This window comes from Salvelinus fontinalis, chromosome 29 (assembly GCF_029448725.1).
Source record: "Salvelinus fontinalis isolate EN_2023a chromosome 29, ASM2944872v1, whole genome shotgun sequence".
Lineage (NCBI taxonomy): Eukaryota > Metazoa > Chordata > Actinopteri > Salmoniformes > Salmonidae > Salvelinus > Salvelinus fontinalis.
In genome coordinates, this window is record NC_074693.1 from 22,050,838 (window position 1) to 22,077,933 (window position 27,096).

At 43.1% G+C, this 27,096-nt stretch overlaps 1 protein-coding gene across 1 annotated transcript in view; it reads left to right on the top strand.

Annotated features, from left to right (window-relative positions):
- The window catches only part of LOC129827608 (AF4/FMR2 family member 2-like), a 344,455-nt gene that overhangs the window by 243,183 nt on the left and 74,176 nt on the right, over positions 1-27,096 (top strand). Inside the window, exon 10 of the mRNA XM_055888597.1 lies at positions 9,713-9,750. Coding sequence (XP_055744572.1) covers positions 9,713-9,750 — 38 coding nt within the window. The remainder of the gene's footprint in view (positions 1-9,712; positions 9,751-27,096) is intronic.

A 27,096-nucleotide genomic window follows, 5' to 3' on the forward strand; every position in this document is an offset into this window, starting at 1 on the left:
TCTCGTTCTGAGTATCTCTGTCTGTGGTGTCGTTCTGATTATCTCTGACTGTGGTCTCGTTCTGAGTATCTCTGTCTGTGGTGTCGTTCTGATTATCTCTGACTGTGGTCTCGTTCTGAGGATCTCTGTCTGTGGTCTCGTTCTGAGGATCTCTGTCTGTGGTCTCGTTCTGAGGATCTCTGTCTGTGGTCTCGTTCTGAGTATCTCTGACTGTGGTCTCGTTCTGAGTATCTCTCTCTCTGTGGTGTCGTTCTAATTATCTCTGACTGTGGTCTCGTTCTGAGGATCTCTGTCTGTGGTCTCATTCTCAGGATCTCTGTCTGTGGTGTCGTTCTGATTATCTCTGTATGTGGCTGTATGTGGTGTTGTTCTGATTATCTATGGCTGTGGTGTGTGGTGTCGTTCTGAGTATCTATGTCTGTGGTGGGTGGTGTCATTCTGAGTATCTCTGTGTGTGGTGTCGTTCTGAGTATCTATGTCTGTGGTGGGTGGTGTCATTCTGAGTATCTCTGTGTGTGGTGTCATTCTGAGTATCTCTGTGTGTGGTGTCGTTCTGAGTATCTCTGTCTGTGGTATATGGTGTCGTTCTGAGTATCTCTGTCTGTGGTGTATGGTGTCGTTCTGAGTATCTTTGAATGTGTTTTCGTTCTGAGTATCTCTGTGTGTGGTGTGTGGTTTCGTTTTGAGTATACAGTTGAAGTCGGAAATTTACATACACCTTAGCCAAATACATTTAAACTCAGTTTTTCACAATTCCTGACATTTAATCCTAGTAAAAATTCCCTGTCTTAGGTCAATTAGGATCACCACTTTATTTTAAGAATGTGAAATGTCAGAATAATAGTAGAGCGAATGATTTATTTCAGCTTTTATTTCTTTCATCACATTCCCAGTGGGTCAGAAGTTTACATATACTCAATTAGTATTTGGTTGCATTGTCTTTAAATTGTTTAACTTGGGTCTAACGTTTCGGGTAGCCTTCCACAAGCTTCCCACAATAAGTTGGGTGAATTTTGGCCCATTCCTCCTGACAGAGCTGGTGTAACTGAGTCAGGTTTGTAGGCCTCCTTGCTCGCACACACTTTTTCAGTTCTGCTCACAAATGTTCTATAGGATTGAGCTCAAGGCTTTGTGATGGCCACTCCAATACCTTGACTTTGTTGTCCTTAAGCCATTTTGCCACAACTTTGTAGATGTCACAAAGTAGATGTCCTAACCGACTTGCCAAAACTATAGTTTGTTAACAAGAAATATGTGGAGTGGTTTAAAAACGAGTTTTAATGACTCCAACCTAAGTGTATTTTAACTTCCGACTTCAACTGTATCTGTGTGTGGTGTCGTTCTGAGCCAGATAATAACAGAACCGTTAGATGAGTAAATTAGCTATGGCTCTCTCATTGTGCTTCTTGGTATTGTTCCCATAGCTATCATCCAATCAGGACCTTTGAGCCGTTGGTAGTTTAATGATAGTTATTACACATTAAAGTCATTATACACAGGGCTCTACTAGTGCTCTACTAACAGTAATACACTCCTATATTTGTGTTTGTGTGTGTGTGTGTGTGGGTGTGGGTGGGTCGGTGCGCATCTCTATATGTTTATAAGTGGCTTACTGCAAATGAGTCCATGGTACATTAGCATGCTGTCATCGCCTTCAGTACAGCAGCAGTGTCTGTCTGCCTGATCGCCCTACTTCCTGTTTCATACACAACAACACAGATAAAAAAAACAAGCACTTCTCCTCCTTATATATGCAGCAAGGGTCAGCCCGCACACAGGCGTACACTTCAGTTAACCCCAACAACAACTGCTCCCCGTGCACCAATGACGTGGACATATTTTGTTTGAAGGCATTCAGTTGTACAACTGACTAGGTATCATTTTCTCTTCCCTATTTCCCTTCCCTACACGCACGCACGCACTCACGCACACACACACACACACACACACACACACACACACACACACACACACACATACATACAGCTTCAGTGGATCAGCGTGTTCCAGCACATGTGACTCAGTGCAGTATAGAGGGAAGATATAAGGATTATATATTCGATAGAGAAGCAGGAGTAGGTTGGGGAGAAGCTGGAGGGAGCTGGGGAGAAGCAGGAGGGAGCTGGGGAGAAGCTTGAGTGCGCTGGGGAGAAGCTTGAGTGAGCTAGGGAGAAGCAGGATGGGGCTGGGGAGAAGAAGGAGGGGTCTGGGGAGAAGCAGAAGGGGGCTGGGGAGAAGCTGGAGGGAGCTAGGGAGAAGCAGGAGGGGGCTGGGGAGAAGAAGGAGGGGGCTGGGGAGAAGCAGGAGGGGGCTGGGGAGAAGCTGGAGGGAGCTAGGGAGAAGCAGGAGGGGGCTGGGGAGAAGCAGTCATTTTGTGCCTGTATAGTGTCTCTAAAGCAATTAGTATCAGCCCAGGCTCTCTGCCGTCTTTTTCACTCTCTCATCCCTTTCTCTCTCCTCTCTTCTCTCTCCCATCTCTCTTTTTTTCTCCCTCTCTGTCTCCCTCTCCATTTTCGTCTCCGTCTCCCTCCCCTTTCTGTCCTTCTCTCCTATCCTTGTGTGTTGTACACAGCCCAGCTCTGGTGCTGTTATGACAATTGACAGAGTAGAAAGGTCAGCCTTGCCCTACCTCAGACAAATCACCTGGCACTGAGGGGTAGGGCTGTGGTCCTCGGGGGGTAGAGGGGGGAGGGGGGAGTACTATTGATCAGCTACCTGGTACTATTCATCAGCTTCCTGGTACTATTCATCAGTTTCCTGGTACTATTCATCAGCTTCCTGGTACTATTCACTAGCTATATGGTACTATGCATCAGCTACCTAGTAATGTTCATCAGCTACCTAGTACTATTCATCAGCTTCCTGGGACTATTCACTAGCTATATGGTACTATTCATCAACTACCTAGTAATGTTAATCAGCTACCTGGTACTATGCATCAGCTACCTGGTACTATTCATCAGCTACCTAGTAATGTTCATCAGCTACCTAGTACTATTCATCAGCTACCTAGTACTATTCATCAGCTACCTGGTACTGTTCATCAGCTTCCTGGTGCTATTCACTAGCTATATGGTACTATTAATCAGCTACCTAGTAATGTTCATCAGCTACCTAGTAATATTCATCAGCTACCTCGTACTATTCATCAGCTTCCTGGTACTATTCATCAGCTTCCTGGTACTATTCATCAGCTTCCTGGTACTATTCATCAGTTTCCTGGTACTATTCATCAGCTTCCTGGTACTATTCACTAGCTATATGGTACTATGCATCAGCTACCTAGTAATGTTCATCAGCTACCTAGTACTATTCATCAGCTTCCTGGGACTATTCACTAGCTATATGGTACTATTCATCAACTACCTAGTAATGTTAATCAGCTACCTGGTACTATGCATCAGCTACCTGGTACTATTCATCAGCTACCTAGTAATGTTCATCAGCTACCTAGTACTATTCATCAGCTACCTAGTACTATTCATCAGCTACCTGGTACTGTTCATCAGCTTCCTGGTGCTATTCACTAGCTATATGGTACTATTAATCAGCTACCTAGTAATGTTCATCAGCTACCTAGTACTATTCATCAGCTACCTAGTAATATTCATCAGCTACCTCGTACTATTCATCAGCTTCCTGGTACTATTCATCAGCTTCCTGGTACTATTCATCAGCTTCCTGGTACTATTCATCAGCTTCCTGGTACTATGCATCAGCTACCTAGTAATGTTCATCATCTACCTAGTACTATTCATCAGCTACCTGGTACTATTCATCAGCTTCCTGGTACTATTCATCAGCTTCCTGGTACTATGCATCAGCTACCTAGTAATGTTCATCATCTACCTAGTACTATTGATCAGCTACCTGGTACTATTCATCAGCTACCTGGTACTATTCATCAGCTTCCTGGTACTATTCATCAGCTTCCTGGTACTATTCATCAGCTACCTGGTACTATTCATCAGCTACCTGGTACTATTCATCAGCTTCCTGGTACTATGCATCAGCTACCTAGTAATGTTCATCAGCTACCTAGTACTATTCATCAGCTACCTAGTACTATTCATCAGCTACCTGGTACTGTTCATCAGCTATCTGGTACTATTCATCATCTACCTGGTACTATCCATCAGCTACCTGGTACTATTCATCAGCTTCCTGGTACTATTCATCAGCTGCCTGGTACTATTCATCAGCTACTTGGTACTCTTCATCAGCTACCTGGTACTATTCATCAGCTACCTAGTACTATTCATCAGCTACCTGGTACTATTCATCAGCTTCCTGGTACTATTCATCAGCTATCTGGTACTATTCATCAGCTACCTGGTACTGTTCATCAGCTTCCTGGTGCTATTCACTAGCTTTATGGTACTATTAATCAGCTACCTAGTAATGTTCATCAGCTACCTAGTACTATTCATCAGCTACCTAGTACTATTCATCAGCTTCCTGGTACTATTCATCAACTATCTGGTACTATTCATCAGCTACCTAGTAATGTCCATCAGCTACCTGGTACTATTCATCAGCTACCTAGTAATGTACATCAGCTTCCTGGGACTATTCATCAGCTACCTAGTAATGTACATCAGCTTCCTGGTACTATTCTTCATCTACCTGGTGCTATTCATCAGCTATCTGGTACTATTCATCAGCTATCTGGTACTATTCATCAGCTACCTGGTACTATTCATCAGCTACCTGGTACTATTCATCAGCTACCTGGTACTATTCATCAGCTACCTGGTACTATTCATCAGCTACCTGGTACTATTCATCAGCTATCTGGTACTATTCATCAGCTATCTGGTACTATTCATCAGCTACCTGGTGCTATTCATCAGCTACCTGGTGCTATTCATCAGCTACCTGGTACTATTCATCAGCTACCTGGTACTATTCATCGGTGACCAACACCTCACACCATATTGTTACTTTTCCTATGTAAAAGTACTTCCTTCCCTTTCCCCTTTGTCTACCGGAATTCACTGGAGATTTTCTGGCTGTGTGTATTTTAGAAGAAAAAAAAGTATACTCAATTGTGAGAATGTTCCATTGCTCAGTTCAGCAGCAGCACAAAGGAGCATTGAGGACTGTTCTTAATTAGCCAGGGTTTTGTTGCCCAGTTTCTTTAGCAAATACCACAGTGAAAGGGCCAACCAAATGAAAACATTCTCCCCTAAATCAACAGCCATGTTGTCATTCAGATGTCCCAGTGGATTAAGAAGAAATCTAGTCTTCACAAACAGTGGTGTTTTTATTTACGCTAGCTGGCTATCTCTCTAATGATAAAATAGCTCCCCCTACCCAGAATGAATAGGATACTGCTGTGATCACCATAGATGGAGGGGAAACTAATGGAAGTATTTTGACAAGGGGTATCGAAGTTCAGTGACATCATTGAGAGAGAGACACAGAGAGTGAGACACACACCGACAGATGAGACACACACATACAGAGGAGAGACACACACACATACAGAGGAGAGACACACAGAGACACACACAGTGACACACATAGAGAGACACACACAGAGAGCCACAAGGAGAGACAGAGACACACAGCGAGACACAAAGAGAGAGATGAAGGTGGATGGGTGAGTGAAGAGGCTTGTTCATCTGATTGATATCTATATTCTTGGATCATCAAATGCTGATCTAAAGCAAACCTTTATACCTTCTCATTTAGTGTGATCTCACAACAGCGCTAATGCCTCTCAATCACACCGCCACAGGTTGAAAACAAATTGAGGGTATACATCACTGTCTGTCTGTTGGAATGATGTGGTGTATCTCTATAGCTGCAGGCAATGAGCCAGTAAAGTCAATAGAAGTGCATCACTCTCTTTGTCTTTTGAATATTGTTGAATTCCTTAAAACATTCATGAAAATCTTGCCTTGAGCTGTGTTGCATTCCTCTTGGTGATACAGAAAAGCACTTGATCATGTCTGGCCATTTTAGGCTAATTTGATCATCACCAGCACAGCTCCTCCAGCCCTCCCTTTCTCCTTAGCGATAACCACCCCCTGCGTTTCTCACACAAGTACATGCGCACACACACACACACACACACACACACACACACACACACACACACACACACACACACACACACACACACACACACACACACACACACACACACACACACACACACACACACACACACACACACACACACACACACACACACACACACACACACACACACACAAACAAACAACCCCCTGAAATGAATGCCCAAAGTCGCCTCATAAGCATGAAAAAATCTCCAGCAGCCATTTAAACAGTTTGCCAGAGTACAAACTAGCAGCCATGCCCCCAGCTGCGTTGCCTAGCAACCCGGGAATGGGGAAGAAGGATGGAAGCTGCCCAAATCCCTGTGGAGAGGGAAACAGCAGTAAGAGAGCAGTTGACAGATGATCTGACTTGTTTCATCTGATATACTGTGAAGATCACTGGCTGCTTTCATCAATGATAAATGGACTTTACACAGATCAATGGTCACAGCAATAAACTTAGCCTTGCCAGTGTGTTGCTGTGGGCCAGTCTGTGTCTTGGTGGTATCCTGGACAGGTTCTGGTGGTGGGCCTGTCTGTGTCTTGGTGGTAGCCTGGACAGGTTGTGGTGGTGGGCCTGTCTGTGTCTTGGTGGTAGCCTGGACAGGTTGTGGTGGTGGGCCTGTCTGTGTCTTGGTGGTAGCCTGGACAGGTTGTGGTGGTGGGCCTGTCTGTGTCTTGGTGGTAGCCTGGACAGGTTGTGGTGGTGGGCCTGTCTGTGTCTTGGTGGTAGCCTGGACAGGTTGTGGTGGTGGGCCTGTCTGTGTCTTGGTGGTAGCCTGGACAGGTTGTGGTGGTGGGCCTGTCTGTGTCTTGGTGGTAGCCTGGACAGGTTGTGGTGGTGGGCCTGTCTGTGTCTTGGTGGTATCCTGGACAGGTTGTGGTGGTGGGCCTGTCTGTGTCTTGGTGGTAGCCTGGACAGGTTGTGATAGCCAAAAGCTTTACTACTCTGTGCCAAGGGGGTTTATTTGTATACCTTGCTCAAGCACTCTTTAAGTTGTCACTAATCAGCATGTTGTGGGCTACATCACAGTGCAGGCTACATCACAGTTCGGGCTACATCACAGTTCGGGCTACATCACAGTGTGGGCTACATCATATTTTCAGGACTATAGAAATACAGTAGCAGTGACAGTCCTCTCCATGTGCACCCTTCATTCTGCATGTGGAATTGATTTCCACTGAACTGTCATCGGAGCTGAAACACTTCAATGTTAATTTGTTTGTTACAATGTGTTGTTGTCCTTGTATAGGGAATACATTGGGGAGGGGGGGGTGACAAATCCTCATAGTATTAAATATCTGTCACCTGTCTGTGCTTCCAATCAGTGTCAGGTGTCAATGATGTAGGTTTAAATCAAATAGTAGTAGGGCTCTAAAACCCTCTCTGCTACTGTAGTAGGTCTCTAAGACCGTCTCTGTTATTGTAGTAGGTCTCTAAAACTCTCTATTCTTCTGTAGTAGGTCTCTAAAACCCTCTCTGCTACTCTAATAGGTCTCTAAAACCATATATGCTACTGTAGTAGGTCTCTAAAGCCCTCTATTATACTGTAGTAGATCTCTAAAACCCTCTCTGTTACTCTAATAGGTCTCTAAAACTCTCTATTCTACTGCAGTAGGTCTCTAAAACCCTCTCTGTTACTCTAATAGGTCTCTATAACTCTCTATTCTACTGCAGTAGGTCTCTAAAACCCTATCTGCTACTGTAGTAGGTCTCTAAAACCCTCTCTGTTAAAATGGTAGGTCTCTAAAACCCTCTCTGTTAATATGGTAGGTCTCTAAACTCTCTCTGCTACTGTAGTAGGTCTCTAAAACCCTCTCTGCTAATCTGGTAGGTCTCTAAGACTGTCTCTGTTATTGTAGTAGGTCTCTAAAACTCTATATTCTACTGTAGTAGGTCTCTAAAATCCCCTCTGCCACTCTAATAGGTCTCTAAAACCATCTATTCTACTGTAGTAGGTCTCTAAAACTCTCTCTGCTACTGTAGTAGGTCTCTAAAGCCATCTTTGTTAATTTGGTAGGTCTCTAAACCCCTCTCTTCTAATCTTATAGGTCTCTAAAACCATCTCTGCTACTGTAGTAGGTCTCTAAAACCCTCTCTGCTAATCTGATAGGTCTCTAAACCCCTCTCTGTTAATCTGGTAGGTCTCTAAAAACCCTCTGTGCTACTGTAGTAGGTCTCTAAAACCCTATTTGCTAATCTGGTAGGTCTCTAAAACCCTCTCTGTTAATTTGGTAGGTCTCTAAAACCCTCTCTGCTAATCTGGTAGGTCTCTAAAACCCTCTCTGCTACTGTAGTAGGTCTCTAAAACCCTCTCTGCTAATCTGGTAGGTCTCTAAAACTCTATATTCTACTGTAGTAGGTCTCTAAAATCCTCTCTGCTACTCTAATAGGTCTCTAAAACCATCTATTCTTCTCTGGTAGGTCTCTAAAACTATCTCTGCTACTGTAGTAGGTCTCTAAACCCCTCTCTGTTAATATGGTAGGTCTCTAAACCCCTCTTTGCTAATCTGGTAGGTCTCTAAAACCCTCTCGGTTAATATGGTCTCTGCTACTGTAGTAGGTCCCTTCTACTGTAGTAGGTCTCTAAAACCCTCTCTGCTACCGTAGTAGATCTCTAAAACCCTCGCTGTTAATCTGGTAGGCCTCTAAACCCTTCTCTGCTAATCTGATAGGTCTCTAAAACCCTCTCTGTTAATATGGTAGGTCTCTAAAACCCTCTCTGCTACTGTAGTAGGTCCCTGCTACTGTAGTAGATCTCTAAAACCCTCTCTGCTACTGTAGTAGGTCTCTAAAACCCTCTCTGTTAATCTGGTAGGTCTCTAAACCCCTCTCTGCTAATCTGATAGGTCTCTAAAACCCTCTCTGCTAATCTGGTAGTTCTCTAAAACCCTCTCTGCTACTGTAGTAGGTCTCTAAAACCCGCTATGTTAATTTGGTAGGTCTCTAAAACCCTCTCTGTTAATATGGTAGGTCTCTAAAACCCTCTCTGCTACTGTAGTAGGTCTCTAAAACCCTCTTTGCCTCTCTAGTAGGTCTCTAAAACCCTCTTTGCCTCTCTAATTGGTCTCTAAAACCCTCTTTGCCTCTCTAGTAGGTCTCTAAAACCCTCTTTGCCTCTCTAGTAGGTCTCTAAAACCCTATTTACCTCTAGTTGGTCTCTAAAACCCTCTTTGCTTCTCTAGTGTGTCTCTAAAACCCTCTTTGCCTCTCTAGTTGGTCTCTAAAACCCTCTTTGCCTCTCTAGTAGGTCTCTAAAACCCTCTTTGCCTCTCTAGTTGGTCTCTAAAAACCCATCCTTAGAAATCACACAGTTGTTTTTTCCTCCAACCAGCATTGATCGAGCGGTTTACGCCTCACTGATCTCTTTAATCATTCACATTCCTCCATTCAAAGAGAAGGGGGGATGAACAGACGAAGAGGAAAGTGCATGTTTGAGTGCCTATCTGTAGTCATCATGATGAGGATGATTTCTTTCATCCTGGGCCGGGATTCATCCCTCCTGTTATTCTTCCTCCAGTTTGGGGCTATTTGTGCTGATCTCTCAGTGGTCCAGAGACATGGGTATCACTATCCATCACATACTGCATGTTCTGTTCTGTACAGAAACTAACAGGACTGTGTTGTGTTACTGTTTTCACAGGCAGCTGAGAAGCCCAAGCCCAGAAGTACACCTCTCAGGTAAGTGGCAGATCATGTTGAACTGGCAGCATTGTGTGGAAGTGTCTCTGTAATGCATATTAATGCAATGCATGGTATTGGATTGTATTACATCCTGTTCTTTGCGTAAGGGGTTGCAAATGATCAGTTCTGCACACAGATATGTAATCAGTAACTGTTTATATCACACTTCTTCAGATCATTGCTCTGTATAGTTTAATTACATGTATCTTTCTCCGGTGTGTTGTAATTGCAGAGACATGATTTAGAGTGTGAAGATGAGGTTTATCGTCAGCATATTGAAATTACTACACTGTAGAATTTAACAGAGAGGGAGAAAACAGGCTAAGTATAGAAATGTATAATTGCCTGCCGAATACACACACACAACCACGAGGTGTGATCCATCGGCTGTTCTTCATGAATAATAATCGTGTAGAAAAGTAGCACAGAGGATGTACTAAATTTAAATACTGCTAGCATTTTATTTGATCGGTTTAGATATTATATGACCCGCAGGCCTGAAGCAGTTTTTCTCCCCTGTGTGGAGCAGAGCAGAGCTGCGCGGGTTGACACCTTGTCTGGGCTCCCCAGTCTGGGTGCATTAATATGCATGGAGCAGGAGAAGTATGGGTGTTCTATCATCTCTAATCATGGGAGTATTATGGCTGCTGTGTGAATGGGCTCATTAAGGAAGACAGCGTGAAACATGGCCTGCAGCTCTTTCTCAGAAAGTGACTCTGGGACTGGAGATGCTGCGAGCACTCCCCCGGCCATGCCGCCCCTGGAATACCACACACACACACACTCATGTGTGTGAATACATACACGCACGCACGCACACACACACAAACGCACACAGCCGCGCATACTCACACATAGACACACACGCTCGCGCACCTACAGTGCCTTCAGAAATTATTCATACCTCTTAAATTATTCCACATTTTTTTGTGTTAGACGGATTTCAAAATTGATTAAATATTATTTATTTTCACCCATCTACACACAATACCCCATATTGACAAAGTGAAAACATGTTTTTTTTTTTTTTTAGCAAATTTATTGGAATATTAAATACATAAAAAAATAATCTACATAAGTATTCACACACCTGAATCAATACATGTTAGAATCCCCTTTGGCAGCAATTACAGCTGTGAGTCTCTAAGTGCTTTGCACACCTGGATTGTACAATATTTGCAAATGTTTTTTTATTTTTATTCTATAAGCTCTGTCAAGTTTGTTGTTGATCCTGGCTAGATAGCCATTTTTCAAGATCTTGCCGTAGATTTTTAAGCCAATTTAAGTAAAAACTGTAACTAGGCCACTCAGGAACATTCAATGTTGTCTTGGTAAGCAACTCCAGTGTATATTTGGCTTTCAGTTTTTAGTTATTGTCCTGCTGAAAGGTGAATTTATCTCCCAGTGTCTGTTGGAACCAGGTTTTCCTCTAGGATTTTGCCTGTGGTTAGCTTCATTCCATTTATTTTTCATCCTGAATAACTCCCCAGTCCTTAATGATTACAATCATACCCATAACATGATGCAGCCACCACCATGTTTGAAAATATGAAGACTGGTATTCATTTTTTTTGCAGTTTTACTTTAGCGCCTTATTGCAAACAGGATGCATGTTTTGAAAAAGTTGTATTCTGTACAGTCTACCTTCTTATCACTCTGTCATTAATGGAGTATCTACAATGTTGTTGATCCATCCTCAGTTTTGTCCTATCACAGCCATTCAACTCTGTAACTGTTTTAAAGTTACCATTGGCCTCATGGTGAAATTCCTGAGCAGTTTCCTTTCTCTCCAGTAACTGAGTAACTGAGTTTTACCCATCTACCAATAGGTGCCCTTCTTTGCTAGGCATTGGAAAACCTCCCTGGTCTTTGTGGTTGAATCTGTGTTTGAAATTCACTGCTCGACTGAGGGACCTAACAGATAATTGTATATGTGGGGTACAGAGATGCGGTAGTCATTTAAATATGATGTTAAATACTATTATTGCAGACAGAGTGAGTCCATGCAAATTATTATGTGACTTGTTAAGCACATTTTTACTCCTGTACTTATTTAGGCTTACACAAACACACACACATAGAGTTGAAGTCAGAAGTTTACATACACCTTAGCCAATTACATTTAAACTCAGTTTTTCACAACTCCTGACATTTAATGCTCGTAAAAATTCCCTGTCTTTGGTCAGTTAGGATCACCACTTTATTTTAAGAATGTGAAATGTCAGACAAATAGTAGAGAGAATGATTTATGTCAGCTTTTATTTCTTTCATAACATTCCCAGTGGGTCAGAAGTTTACATACACTCAATTAGTATTTGGTAGCATTGCCTTTAAATTGTTTAACTTGGGTCAAACATAATTTCAGGTAGCCTTCCACAAGCTTCCCACAATAAGTTGGGTACATTTTGGCCCATTCCTCTGACAGAGCTGGTGTAACTAAGTCAGGTTTGGAGGCCTCCTTGCTCGCACACGCTTTTTCAGTTCTGCCCACACATTTTCTATAGGATTGAGGTCAGGGCTTTGTGATGGCCACTCTAATACCTTGACTTTGTTGTCCTTAAGCCATTTTGCCACAACTTTGGAAGTATGCTTGGGGTCAATGTCCATTTGGAAGACCCATTTGCGACAAGCTTTAACTTCCTGACTCTCGTCTTAAAATGTTGCTTCACTATATCCACCTAATTATCTATCCTCATGTTGCCATTTATTTTGTGAAGTGCACTATGCTGCCACCCCCGTGCTTCACGGTTGGGATGGTGTTCTTCGGCTTGCAAGCATCCCCCTTTTTCCTCCAACATAACGATGGTCATTATGGCATTATGTGCAGTTGGAAACCATAGTCTGGCTTTTTTATGGCGGTTTTGGAGCAGTGGCTTCTTCCTTGCTGACTTTTCGCACCGAATGTGATACAGTGAATTATAAGTGAAATTATCTGTCTGTAAGCAATTTTTGGAAAAATGACTTGTGTAATGCACAAAGTAGATGTCTTAACCGACTTGCCAAAACTATAGTTTGTTAACAAGAAATTTGTTGAGGGGTTGAAAAAGGAGTTTTAATGACTCCAACCCAAGTGTATGTAAACTTCTGACTTCAACTGTATATACATACACAGAAGAGAGCTACCCACTACCTCGGACAGCCCCCTAGTAGTACCCCCCCCCCCCCCCCCGAATGTCATTGAGTGGCCCAGCTTGAGCCCGGTCTTGAACATAATCAAACATCTCTGAAGAGACCTAACTGAAAATAGCTGTGCAGCGACGCTCCCCATCCAACCTGACAGACCTTGATAGGATCTACAGAGAAGATTGAGAGAAACTCCCCAAATACAGGTGTGCCAAGCTTGTAGCGTCATACCCAAAAAGACTCTAAGCTGTAATCACTGCCAAATGTGCTTCAACAAAGTACTAAGTAAAGGGTCTGGAAACGTATGTAAATCTGATATTTAAGTTGTATGTTTTTGTTTGTTGCAAGAACAGCTTTTGCTTTGTCATTATGGGTTAGTGTGTGTAGATAAGGGGGAAAAATAATTGAATCCATTTTAGAATAAAAATGTGGTTTGAATACTTTCCAAATGCACTGTATACTATCCAGCACTACTACACACAACTCCTAATACTATACACACCACCTGACACTACACACAACCCCAAACACTACATACAACCCCATAACACTACACACAACTCCTAATACTATACACAACCCCTAATACTACACACAACCCCTAACACTACACATAACCCCTAATACTACACACAACCCCTAACACTACACATAACCCCTAATACTACACACAACTTGTAATACTAAACACAACCCCAATACTACACACAACCCTTAATAATACACACAAACCCTAACATTACAAACAACCCCTAACACTACACACAACTTGTAATACTACACACAACCCCTATACTACACACAACCCTTAATAATACACACCCCCTAACACTACACACAACCTCTAGCACTACACACAACCCCAATACTACACACAACACCCAATACTACACAAACCCCGTTATAATACACAAAACCCCTAATACTACTTACAACCCATAATACTACACACAACCCCTAACACTACACACAACCCCTAATACTACACACAACCTTTAACACTTCATACACACCCTAATTCTACACACAACCCCATAACATTACACACAACCCTAATTCTACACACAACCCCTGGCACGACACACAGCCCCTAATACTACACACAACCCCTAACACTACTCGTAATACTACACACAACCCCTAACACTACACACAACTCGTAATACTACACACAACCCTTAATACTACACACAACCCCATAACACTACACACAACCCCTAATTCTACACACAACCCCTAATACTACACACAACTCGTAATACTACACACAACCCTTAATACTACACACAACCCCATAACATTACACACAACCCCTAATTCTACACACAACCCCATAACACGACACACTGCCCCTCGCAATACACACAGCAACTAACACGACACACAACCCCTAATACTACATACAACCCCATAACACTACACACAACCCCTAATACTACACACAACCCCTAACACTACACACAACACCTAACACTACACACAACCCCTAATACTACACACAACCCTAATACTACACACAACCCTTAACGCTACACACGACCCCTAGCACTACACACATCACCTAACACTACACACAACCCCTAATACTACACACAACCCTAACACTACACACAGCCCCTAATACTACACACAACCCCTAACACTACACACAACACCTACCACTACACACAGCCCCTAATACTACACACAACCCCTAACACTACACACAGCCCCTAATACTACACACAACCCCTAACACTACACACAACCCCATAACACTACACACAACCCCATAACACTACACACAACCCCATAATACTACACACAACCCCAATACTACACACAACCCCTAACACTACACACAACCCCTAATACTACACACAACCCCAATACTACACACAACCCTAATACTACACACAACCCCTAACACTACACAGAACCCCTAACACTACACACAACCCCTAATACTACACACAACCCCTAACACTACACACAACCCCTAATACTACACACAACCCTAATACTACACACAACCCTTAACGCTACACACAGCCCCTAGCACTACACACATCACCTAACACTACACACAACCCCTAATACTACACACAACCCTAATACTACACACAGCCCCTAGCACTACACACTTCACCTAACACTACACACAACCCCTAATACTACACACAACCCCTAATACTACACACAGCCCCTAATACTACACACAGCCCCTAATACTACACACAACCCTAATACTACACACAACCCCTAACACTACACACAGCCCCTAGCACTACACACATCACCTAACACTACACACATCACCTAACACTACATACAACCCCTAACACTACACACAACCCCTAACACTACACACAGCCCCTAGCACTACACACAACCCTAAAACTACACACAACCCTAACACTACACACAACCCCTAACACTACACACAACCCTAACACTACAAACAACCCCTAACACTGCACACAACCCCTAACACTACACACAGCCCCTAGCACTACACACATCACCTAACACTACACACATCACCTAACACTACACACAACACCTAGCACTACACACATCACCTAACACTACACACAACCCATAACACTACACACAACCCCATAACACTACACACAACCCCTAACACGACACACAATCCCTAATTCTACACACAACCCCTAATACTACATACAACCCCTAACACTACACACAACCCCATAACACTACACACAACCCCATAACACTACACTCAACACTATAACACTACACACCACCCCTAGCACTAAACACAACCTCTAATACTACACACAACCCCTAATACTACACACTACCCCTAATACTACACACTACCCAATACTACACACAGTCCCTAATACTACACACAACCCCATAACACTTCACACACACCCTTATACTACACACAACTCATAATACTACGCACACCCCCTAACACTACACACAACCCCTAAAACTACACACAACCCCTAAAACTACACACAACCCCTAATACTACACACAACTTGTAATACTACACACAACCCCAATACTACACACGGCCCTTAATAATACACACAACCCCTAACATTACAAACAACCCCTAATACTACACACAACCCCAATACTACACACAACCCCAATACTACACACAACCCCTAATACTACTTACAACCTCTAGCACTACACACAACCCATAATAATACACACAACCCCTAATACTACACACAACCTTTAACACTTCATACACACCCTAATTCTACACACAACCCCGTAACATTGCACACAACCCCTAATTCCACACACAACCCCTAGCACGACACACAGCCCCTAATACTACACACAACCCCTAACACTACTCGTAATACTACACACAACCCTTAATACTACACACAACCCCATAACATTACACACAACCCCTAATTCTACACACAACCCCATAACACTACACACAGCCCCTAGCACTACACACAACCCCTAATACTACAAACAACCCCTAACATTACACACAACCCCTACTTCTACACACAACCCCATAACACTACACACTGCCCCTCGCAATACACACAACAACTAACACTACACACAACCCCTAATACTACACACAACCTTAACACTACACACAACCCCTAATACTACACACAACCTTAACACTACACACAACCCCTGACGCTACACACAACCCCTACATGCAGCCTCTCATCACCAAACCGCCCCTTACCTTATAAGAGCTCTCAGGGTACAGATACTCACCTTCCATCCCCCTGAGTTGTGCACACAGTTCAAATTCTACAGTACTATTCATGTGTGTAATGCGTGTATACACCCAGGCTCCCACCAAGAGGAACAATATTATTGAATGCATTCACTGATTAATTATACAAGTTTAGGCTATTTAAAGAGGTGATCATTGCGATATTTTCCTCAGCCAAATCACAGTATATAATAGTGATGGTGGTGGTTTGGTTACAGCCTGGAAGAGCTGATGAACATTGATTTGTGGTGCAGCTCTGATGCAGAGGTCACCTGCTGGGAGGAAAATATATTGGCTTCTTTATACATACTGTTTTGTCCCTCTTCTCTTTAATTCTCTTCTCCATTTTAATATGGACACCAATTGTGAATTGATCACCCCCCATCTAGCTTCAGAGTTTGTTCTGTTAGGTGACCTAAACTGGGATATGCTTAACACCCCGGCAGTCCTACAATCTAAGCTAGATGCCCTCAATCTCACACAAATCATCAAGGAACCCACCAGGTACAACCCTAAATCGGTAAACATGGGCACCCTCATAGACATTATCCTGACCAACTTGCCCTCCAAATACACCTCTGCTGTCTTCAATCAGGATCTCAGCGATCACTGCCTCATTGCCTGTATCCGCTACGGGTCCGCAGTCAAACGACCACCCCTCAACACTGTCAAACGCTCCCTAAAACACTTCTGCGAGCAGGCCTTTCTAATTGACCTGGCCTGGGTATCCTGGAAGGATATTGACCTCATCCCGTCAGTTGAGGATGCCTGGTCATTCTTTAAAAGTAACTTCCTCACCATCTTAAATAAGCATGCCCCGTTCAAAAAAATACAGAACTAAGAACAGATATAGCCCTTGGTTTACTCCAGACCTGACTGCCCTCGACCAGCACAAAAACTTCCTGTGGCGGACTGCAATAGCATCGAATAGTCCCCGTATGCAACTGTTCAGGGAAGTCAGAAACCAATACACGCAGTCAGTCAGGAAAGCAAAGGCTAGCTTTTTCAAGCAGAAATTTGCATCCTGTAGCTCTAACTCCAAAAGGTTCTGGGACACTGTAAAGTCCATGGAGAACAAGAGCACCTCCTCCCAGCTGCCCACTGCACTGAGGCTAGGTAACACGGTCACCACCGATAAATCCATGATATTGGAAAACTTCAACAAGCATTTCTCAACAGCTGGCCATGCCTTCCACCTGGCTACTCCAACCTCGGCCAACAGCCCTGCCCCCCTCCCGCAGCTACTCGCCCAAGCGTCCCCAGCTTCTCCTTTACCCATATCCAGATAGCAGACGTTCTGAAAGAGCTGCAAAACCTGGGCCCATACAAATCAGCTGGGCTTGACAATCTAGACCCTCTATTTCTGAAACTATCCGCCGCCATTGTCACAACCCCTATTACCAGCCTGTTCAACCTCTCTTTCATATCGTCTGAGATCCCCAAGGATTGGAAAGCTGCCGTGGTCATCCCCCTCTTCAAAGGGGGAGACACCCTGGACCCAAACTGTTACAGACCTATATCCATCCTGCCCTGCCTATCTAAGGTCTTCGAAAGCCAAGTTAATAAACACATCACTGACCATCTCGAATCCCACCGTACCTTCTCCGCTGTGCAATCCGGTTTCCGAGCCGGTAACGGGGGCACCTCAGCCACGCTCAAGGTACTAAATGATATCATAACCGCCATCGATAAAAGACAGTACTGTGCAGCCGTCTTCATCGACCTGGCCAAGGCTTTCGACTCTGTCAATCACCATATTCTTATCGGCAGACTCAGTAGCCTCGGTTTTTCTGATGACTGCCTTGCCTGGTTCACCAACTACTTTGCAGACAGAGTTCAGTGTGTCAAATCGGAGGGCATGTTGTCTGGTCCTCTGGCAGTCTCTATGGGGGTACCACAGGGTTCAATTCTCGGGCCGACTCTCTGTATATATCAATGATGTTGCTCTTGCTGCGGGCGAATCCCTGATCCACCTCTACTCCTTGGACACTGTGCTATCTAACCTCCAAACGAGCTTCAATGCCATACAACACTCCTTCTGTGGCCTCCAACTGCTCTTAAACGCTAGTAAAACCAAATGCATGCTTTTCAACCATTCGCTGCCTGCACCCGCCCGCCCGACTAGCATCACCACCCTGGACGGTTCCGACCTAGAATATGTGGACATCTATGAATACCTAGGTGTCTGGCAAGACTGTAAACTCTCCTTCCAGACTCATATTAAGCATCTCCAATCCAAAATCAAATCAAGAATCGGCTTTCTATTTCGCAACAAAGCCTCCTTCACTCACGCCGCCAAACTTACCCTAGTAAAACTGACTATCCTACCGATCCTCGACTTCGGCGATGTCATCTACAAAATAGCTTCCAATACTCTACTCAGCAAACTAGATGCAGTTTATCATAGTGCCATCCGTTTTGTTACTAAAACACCTTATACCACCCACCACTGCGACCTGTATGCTCTAGTCGGCTGGCCCTCGCTACATATTCGTCGCCAGACCCACTGGCTCCAGGTCATCTATAAGTCCATGTTAGGTAAAGCTCCGCCTTATCTCAGTTCACTGGTCACGATAACAACACCCACCCGTAGCACGCGCTCCAGCAGGTATATCTCACTGATCATCCCAAAAGCCAACACCTCATTCGGCCGCCTTTCCTTCCAGTTCTCTGCTGCCTGTGACTGTAACGAATTGCAAAATTTGCTGAGTTGGAGACTTTTATTTCCCTCACCAACTTTAAACATCTGCTATCTGAGCAGCTAACCGATTGCTGCAACATTACATAGTCCATCTGTAAATAGCCCACCCAATCTACCTATCTCATCCCCATACTGTTTTTATTTTATTTACTTTTCTGCTCTTTTGCACACCAGTATCTCTACTTGCACATCATCATCTGCTCATTTATCACTCCAGTGTTAATCTGCTAAATTGTAATTATTTGCTCCAATGGCCTATTTATTGCCTACCTCCTCATGCCTTTTGCACACATTGTACAGTATATAGACAAAGTTTTCCCCCTACTGTGTTATTGACTTGTTTATTGTTTACTCCATGTGTAACTCTGTGTTGTTGTCTGTTCACACTGCTATGCTTTATCTTGGCCAGGTCGCAGTTGTAAAGGAGAACTTGTTCTCAACTAACCTACCTGGTTAAATAAAGGTGAAATAAAAAATGTAAAAAAATAAAATAAAAAATACAGATGTAAAGATGAATTAATGTGTGACATCAAAGTGAAGTGTTTTGAATAGATCCATACTTTAAAACCTCTTAAGGATCCGCCCTCAATTTTTGCCTAAAATGACATACCCAAATCTAACTGCCTACAACTCATGCCCTGAAGCAAGGATATGCATATTCTTGGTACCGTTTGAAAGAAAACACTTTGAAGTTTGTGGAAATGTGAAAGGAATGTAGGATAATATAACACAATAGATCTGGTAAAAGATAATACAAAGGAAAGACCCACCGTTCTTTTGTATTTTTTTGTACTATCGTATTTGAAATGCCAGAGAAAGGCCATAATTTATTTTTCCAGCCCAGGTGCAATTTAGATTTTGGCCACTAAATGGCAGCAGTGTATGTGCAACGTTTTAGACTGATCCAATGAACCATTGTATTTCTGTTCAAACTTTTGTATGAAAACTGGCCAAATGTGCCTAATTTGTTGTTTTTTATAACTTTTCATGTTCAAAATTGAGCACTCTCCTCAAACAGTATCATGGTATTATTTCACTGTAATAGCTACTGTAAATTGAACATTGCAGTTGGATTAACAAGAATTTAAAATTTCTGCCATTATCAATGTCCTATGAAAATGTTCTTGTTACTTACAACCTCATGCTAATCACATTAGCCTACGTTAGCTCAAACGTCCCGTGGATGGGACACCGATCCGAATTAATAGCCATGCAGTTCAAATCTCTCGCTCTGAACACACTGACTGACTGTGACTATAATTGGGGAAAGCCTTTAGGCAGATGCTGCTTTACTAGCTATTGTAGTTGTTTTTGTTTTTGCTATCTGACAGGGCTTCTATTGTGCTCTTCTGCCGTCCACTTGTGTGCCCCGTTGCCAGGGGGCACAGGGGGGCAGTTCCCCAGCTGAGGAATGTGCCTATTAAAATCTCTTCTTCAGATGATTCCTTGGCTGAGGGCTCTTCACAGATCATGGTTGTGCCAGCTCTCAGGTTGAACCAACTGGCATGGCCATGGCCACACATGGGGGTGGGCACAACCCCCGTCTCAGAGTATGAGTGCTGATTTTGGATCAGTTTAGCTTTTTAGCTCATAATTAACAAGATTACATGGATAGGGCGGAGCTGATCCTAGATCAGCACTCTTACTCTGAGACTATTTGTAAATACAGGCCTAGGTCTCAGGTCACTACTCTCAGCAGTACAGAGTCTCGGAGACAGTAGACACTAGACACAGGATCCAGAAGACCATAGATCCCTTCTCTCTCACTCCCTGGGGGGCCAGTCAAAGCAGCAAGCACAGGCTATTTACATCACCAAATGTGACATATCACCATGTGTTGTTAAAAGCTGCATGTCCCTTATTAAGACATATTCGACAGGACCCTTCCAGTAAAGGTGATTATCAGTGAATGGCGAAAGGCCATACTATCCCGTGGAAGTGCTTTTGACATCTGGTGAGGAGGAATTAGCAGCGATTCAAACCTGCAGTGTGATGCATAACCCTACACTGTTAACAGTGTAAATACATCAGGCAGTGGAACCGCACAGTAATAGTGTGGTTTTCTGTAGACCTCATTTCTTTGAAGATGATGTGTAACTACTAGTTCTGAGTCATTAACCGAAATGTTGGTTATTTTTCGGTTTTTAAACAACTAATTGCCCGACATCGGTTCAATTATTTTCATTTCATTTATTGTCATTTTCTTGTGAGCTACATGCACAGTTCCTTTAGTGAATCATCAGATCAAGCCCGAACTGTGCGATGTAGTAGGTAGTTGTAGTTTCCAACAGGCTAATATTCTACATAGTTTAGTGCAGAAAACTTGGCAATTAACTACAATGACCAACTCTGATCTAAGTGATTGATATTTGGCATTCAGAAGATATAAATGTATGACTTGTTTACTTTGAAAAACTAATAAAATAGTGATTTTGTCAGACAGCATAGACAGCAGTTCTACAGAGATGAGATGTTGACTTGGAGTGAAATAATAAAGTAATCAAATAAAACAAATAGTTTATTAAAGTAATGTAATGTGAATAAATGATGGTTAATAAGTGTTAAGCAGTAATGGGCAGTTACTAACATAATGGGACTTTTATTCATTGTTTTATTCTGTGTTGTTACAGCGTTCAACCCACATAATGCATAGTGCATTTAATATTTTTTTAAATGATCGAATCAAAACTGAACCGACCTACAAAAGCACTAATCGCTCAGCACTGGTATCTACAACTAAGGACTTAGACAAGGACTGAGATTGCTCATTATTCTGTTACTAACTAGAGCAATGGAAAGAGGGGAAACGCATGTATTTAGGTGCTTTGCTACCGACCTGTTTTCTATGTTTAAACAACGCATTCTGGTGTTCAAGAAGACACAGTATGCATTTGTTTGTGTTATACCCATTAAATTATTAGGAGCGTATATAGAGGTTGCAACTATCTTCATTTATTTTTGCAAAAGTAACAGCCTTTGGAATCTTGCGAATAGGACATTGGGAAAAGGACATTCCAGTGCAGGATCAAGGCTGGTTCCGTCCAGATATAGTATCCATATTGACTGTGGTCCCACTGTATTCTAACCAATGGGAGACATTCACATCTAATGCTGCACTGCCTCTGATGAATGTAGGCAACAGGAAATGTGCCAAAAACGCGTTTTTAAAATACCCACAACACTCAATAGTTGTCTGTGTGATTTAGAGGCCTGTTTTGCTTCAGGACACAAAAGGTTTATTTCTGTTTTTTTTCTTCTGTTCATGTCCTTAACTTCACTTGCAATTCTTTAGCCTTTGTAATAGTTCCTCTAATTCTGGACATTCTGGGCTTGTGTTATTATCTTGTGTGACATGAAGGTGAGCAACATAATTGAACAGCAGTTTCTTCTCTGTCTGCGACAGATAACATCTAAATACCATGAATCTGTCGTAGCCTTGAACCCTAGCTAAATTGAAATTACCTTTGATAATAGCCATTTTCTGTCTGTGGTAACCCTAATATCGACAACACAGTAAACAATTGAGTTGGCAATGTCCATATTACACCTCATTGATTGGCTCATTTTATTCTGTGTCGTGTTTGGATTGGTCATAGAGACGGGGGTGTTTATTTATGGTTCCTATTAGAATCTTGTAAATTGCCTTGCCCCAAATCGGAGGGCTTGAAAGTAAATGTTCTGAAGGTGAGAAAATGTGTGTATTGAGTCGAGCTAGGCGTCAGGGCCCAGCCATTGCCGGCACCAATCTGTGTGACCAGTCAAGCAGCAAATCCATCACCGCCTCCTCAGGCAGAGAGCACAGAAAAGCAGACAGAGAAAAATATACTTTTTTTCTATCTATCTGCTAGGCCCTGTTTTCTCTGCTGTCATTACTTATCTTTATTTGAATCACAATGCGAATCTATGTATCATATCAACATTGTGACATTATCGAAGTCGGTCATCCCTAACAATGTTCATTTTGTTACTGATGCAATTACCAAGTAGAGTTTTCCTATCAAAAGACCCAAGAAACAGTCAGTACAAAGAACATGCCGTAGACAAACGTTTAGACATCCATTGAAAGTGAAACAAAAACTGAGATTCATTCTAAGATTAAAGTCAAGGAGACAGAATTCCAACAAAAAAAGCATTTCAGGAAATTAACTCTGTAAATAAGAGAGCAGTTTCTGCTCAGTGAAAATGCATGTTTCAATAATGTTATTCATTAGACAACGTTAACTGGGTGGAGACAAGTAAAACTCATCTAAATTAGAAAGTGAATTTTTGATTTACAATAGCAATATATATTTTTACCACTTTACGGTTTTGGTTGAATTCAAGCCCAGGACTGAGATGGATAATGAAAGCATGGAGATGGCCGACGCTGGGCCAATTTTAGGCCACCCTATAGGACTCCCAATTATGGCTGGTTGTGATTCAGCCTGGAATCAAACCTGGGTCTGTAGTGACGCCTCTAGCACTGAGATGCAGTGCCTTAGACTGCTGCGCCACTCGGGAGTGCCAAATCTAGGACTGAGGCTAGGACTGAAGCTAGGGCTGGGACTGAGGCTAGGGCTAGGGTTGAGTCTCGGGGTTGGGACTGAGGCTAGGGAAGAGGTTGAGGCTGAGTGTGGAGGTGAGGGTTGGGGTGAGGCTGGGGGCTGGGACTGAGGGTGGGGGTGAGGCTGGTGGCTGGGACTGTGGTTAGGGCTGGGGTTGAGGCGGGTGCTGGGACTGAGGCTGGGGGCTGGAACTGAGGCTAGGGCTGGGGTTGAGCCTGTGGGCTGAGTCTGAGGCTAGGGCTGGGGTTGAGATTGAGGTTAGGGGTTGAGGTTGAGGCTGAGGGCTGGGTATGAGGCTGGGGGCTAGGACTGGGGATAGTTGTTGAGATGAGGCTAGAGGTAGTTGTTCTTACTAGCTACCTGGATGCTGTGCTGAAAAAGGCCTGAGTTATCCCTTTCTTCCAACATCCCCTTAATTCCGTCTCTATGTGGTTATTCATGGCTAAGTGGTAAGTGGAAGGTGCTGTGGTGACGTGTTCCTGACAGCTACCTTCAATCTACAGGAGCCCATTAATATCCGTGGTACACCAGCCAGGTCTGTCTGTCTACAAACTTCTCCCTGAAATTAATATTTGTCTCATTTGTGTCCAATGGCCCTCCAGTGTTTATAATCCCTGATAAGGCTATTTTACTGAAGGTTGCATAACCATTTGCTCCTGACAGAAGCCTCTCAGATAGAAATGACTGTGGGCTTGTGGATAGATAAGCTCCTTATATGTTTGTTGGTAACATCTTCTGAGGGATCTCTCCTCTGACAGGCTGTTCTCTTGTTGCACATTACATTACAGTAGTAGCAGGTTTACTCAATTGGATGCTCCACATGATACATAGGCAGCCATAGGCCATGCAGTCCATAGGGTTTAAACACAACATCTGCTTTTGTGTGTGTGTGTGTGTGCGTGCATGTGCGTGCGTGTGGAGTCATCTGCAACTCCTCTGAGAGAGAGAGACCAGACACAGAGGTTAATGTTTCAACACCACTTCTGAGCCAGCCATGTGATATCTGTCAGTTTGGACCTTCAGAGTGTGACCTCTTCCCCCTGGAGGAAGAGGAAGCCATCCTGACTGGCTGGCCTCAGAGCTGGATCTGCTTTTTCCACTGTGTGTGTCTGTTAGCATTGGCCCACCTCTGAGAACACCCCTCCTGAGACTTAGGATTCTCCACCTGCAGTTCATCATCAAAAGATTCATCCATCCACATACATAGCATCGTATAAACAGGATTTAAAGTCTTACGAAAGGAAGTTAAACGGCTCTTATTCACACAACTTTTATTTTCTGAAGGTGGTTTGCTTGTTTAATGTGGCATAAGCCAGTATGAATTTGCGGCTATAAAACTATTGCATCATACCACTTGCATCTTAATCTTAATCAGATGGAACTGGTTAGGTCTAAAAGAACAGACTGTTCAGCTGGAGCTCTGTGCTTTGGTTGTTGCCAAGGATTATCCATCAATTAAAGCAGATGCTTTTCCTTTCATTTCTTCCTCATTACAAGGACCACAGTATTACTAGCTACAGCTCTAGGAGTGGTCTTCTCTTATAGCCAAATAACAAACAGTATTACTAGCTACAGCTCTAGGAGTGGTGTTCTCTTATAGCCAAAAAACAAACAGTATTACTAGCTACAGCTCTAGGAGTGGTGTTCTCTTATAGCCAAATAACAAACAGTATTACTGGCTACAGCTCTAGGAGTGGGGTTTTGTTATAGTCAGATGACATTATTACTAACTACAGCTCTTGGAGTGGTGTTCTGTTATAGTCAGAAAACATTATTACTAGCTACAGCTCTAGGAGTGGTGTTCTCTTATAGCCAAATAACAAACAGTATTACTAGCTACAGCCCTAGGAGTGGTGTTCTCTTATAGCCAAATAACAAACAGTATTACTGGCTACAGCTCTAGGAGTGGTGTTCTCTTATAGCCAAATAACAAACAGTATTACTAGCTACAGCTCTAGAAGTGGTGTTCTCTTATAGCCAAAAAACAAACCGTATTACTAGCTACAGCTCTAGGAGTGGTGTTCTCTTATAGCCAAATAACAAACAGTATTACTGGCTACAGCTCTAGGAGTGGGGTTCTGTTATAGTCAGATAACATTATTACTAAAAACAGCTCTAGGAGTGGGGTTCTGTTATAGTCAGATAACATTATTACTAGCTACAGCTCTAGGAGTGGTGTTCTGTTATAGTCAGACAACATTATTACTAGCTACAGCTCTAGGAGTGGTGTTTTGTTATAGTCAGATAACATTATTACTAGCTAAAGCTCTAGGAGTGGTGTTCTGTTATAGTCAGATAACATTATTACTAGCTAAAGCTCTAGGAGTGGTGTTCTGTTATAGTCAGATAACATTATTACTAGCTACAGCTCTAGGAGTGGGGTTCTGTTATAGTCAGATAACATTATTATTAGCTACAGCTCTAGGAGTGGTGTTCTGTTATAGTCAAATAACATTATTACTGGCTACAGCTCTAGGAGTGGGGTTCTGTTATAGTCAGATAACATTATTACTAGCTACAACTCTAGGAGTGGTGTTCTGTTATAGTCAGACAACACTATTGCTAGCTACAGCTCTAGGAGTGGGGATCTGTTATAGTCAGATAACATTATTACTAGCTACAGCTCTAGGAGTGGGGTTCTGTTATAGTCAAATAACATTATTACTGGCTACAGCTCTAGGAGTGGGGTTCTGTTATAGTCAAATAACACTATTACTGGCACCACTGTATATAAATCAAACTAATACTATAATGCTTTGGAAGGGTAGTGTGCATTGAAATTGTCTGTAAAGGGCTACAGTAGAGGATATGTTTCCTGTCCTAAAAGACAAGTAAGGACATAGCGTAACAGCTAGAGGACAGAGCAACAAGGTGAGGTAGTGACAGAGGAGGGAGACACAGGGAGTCACTGTGAATTCATTTGGTTTTCAAGCTGAAAAGTACAATTTGATTTATCTTCTTCCCGTTAATCTGTCATCTGGAGATGTGGACTTGGCAGGCTGGGCTGCTCGCCGCTCCTCGCCGCTTGGCAGCCCTCACTTCTGCACAGCTGGCTTTGCGCTCACTCCACATTTTCCAGCCTTTGATATTGATATAGATGTAAGTGAAGCCAGCCATGGGTCCGCCACCCCCCGACAGCCCTGTCCACCCAGGCCATGTCCAACTATTGTTCCAAGGCCTGTTCTCCCAGCCCCAGGACAAGCTGGCCAAACACTCACACACTGCTCCCACACAGGCCTCCTGCAGAC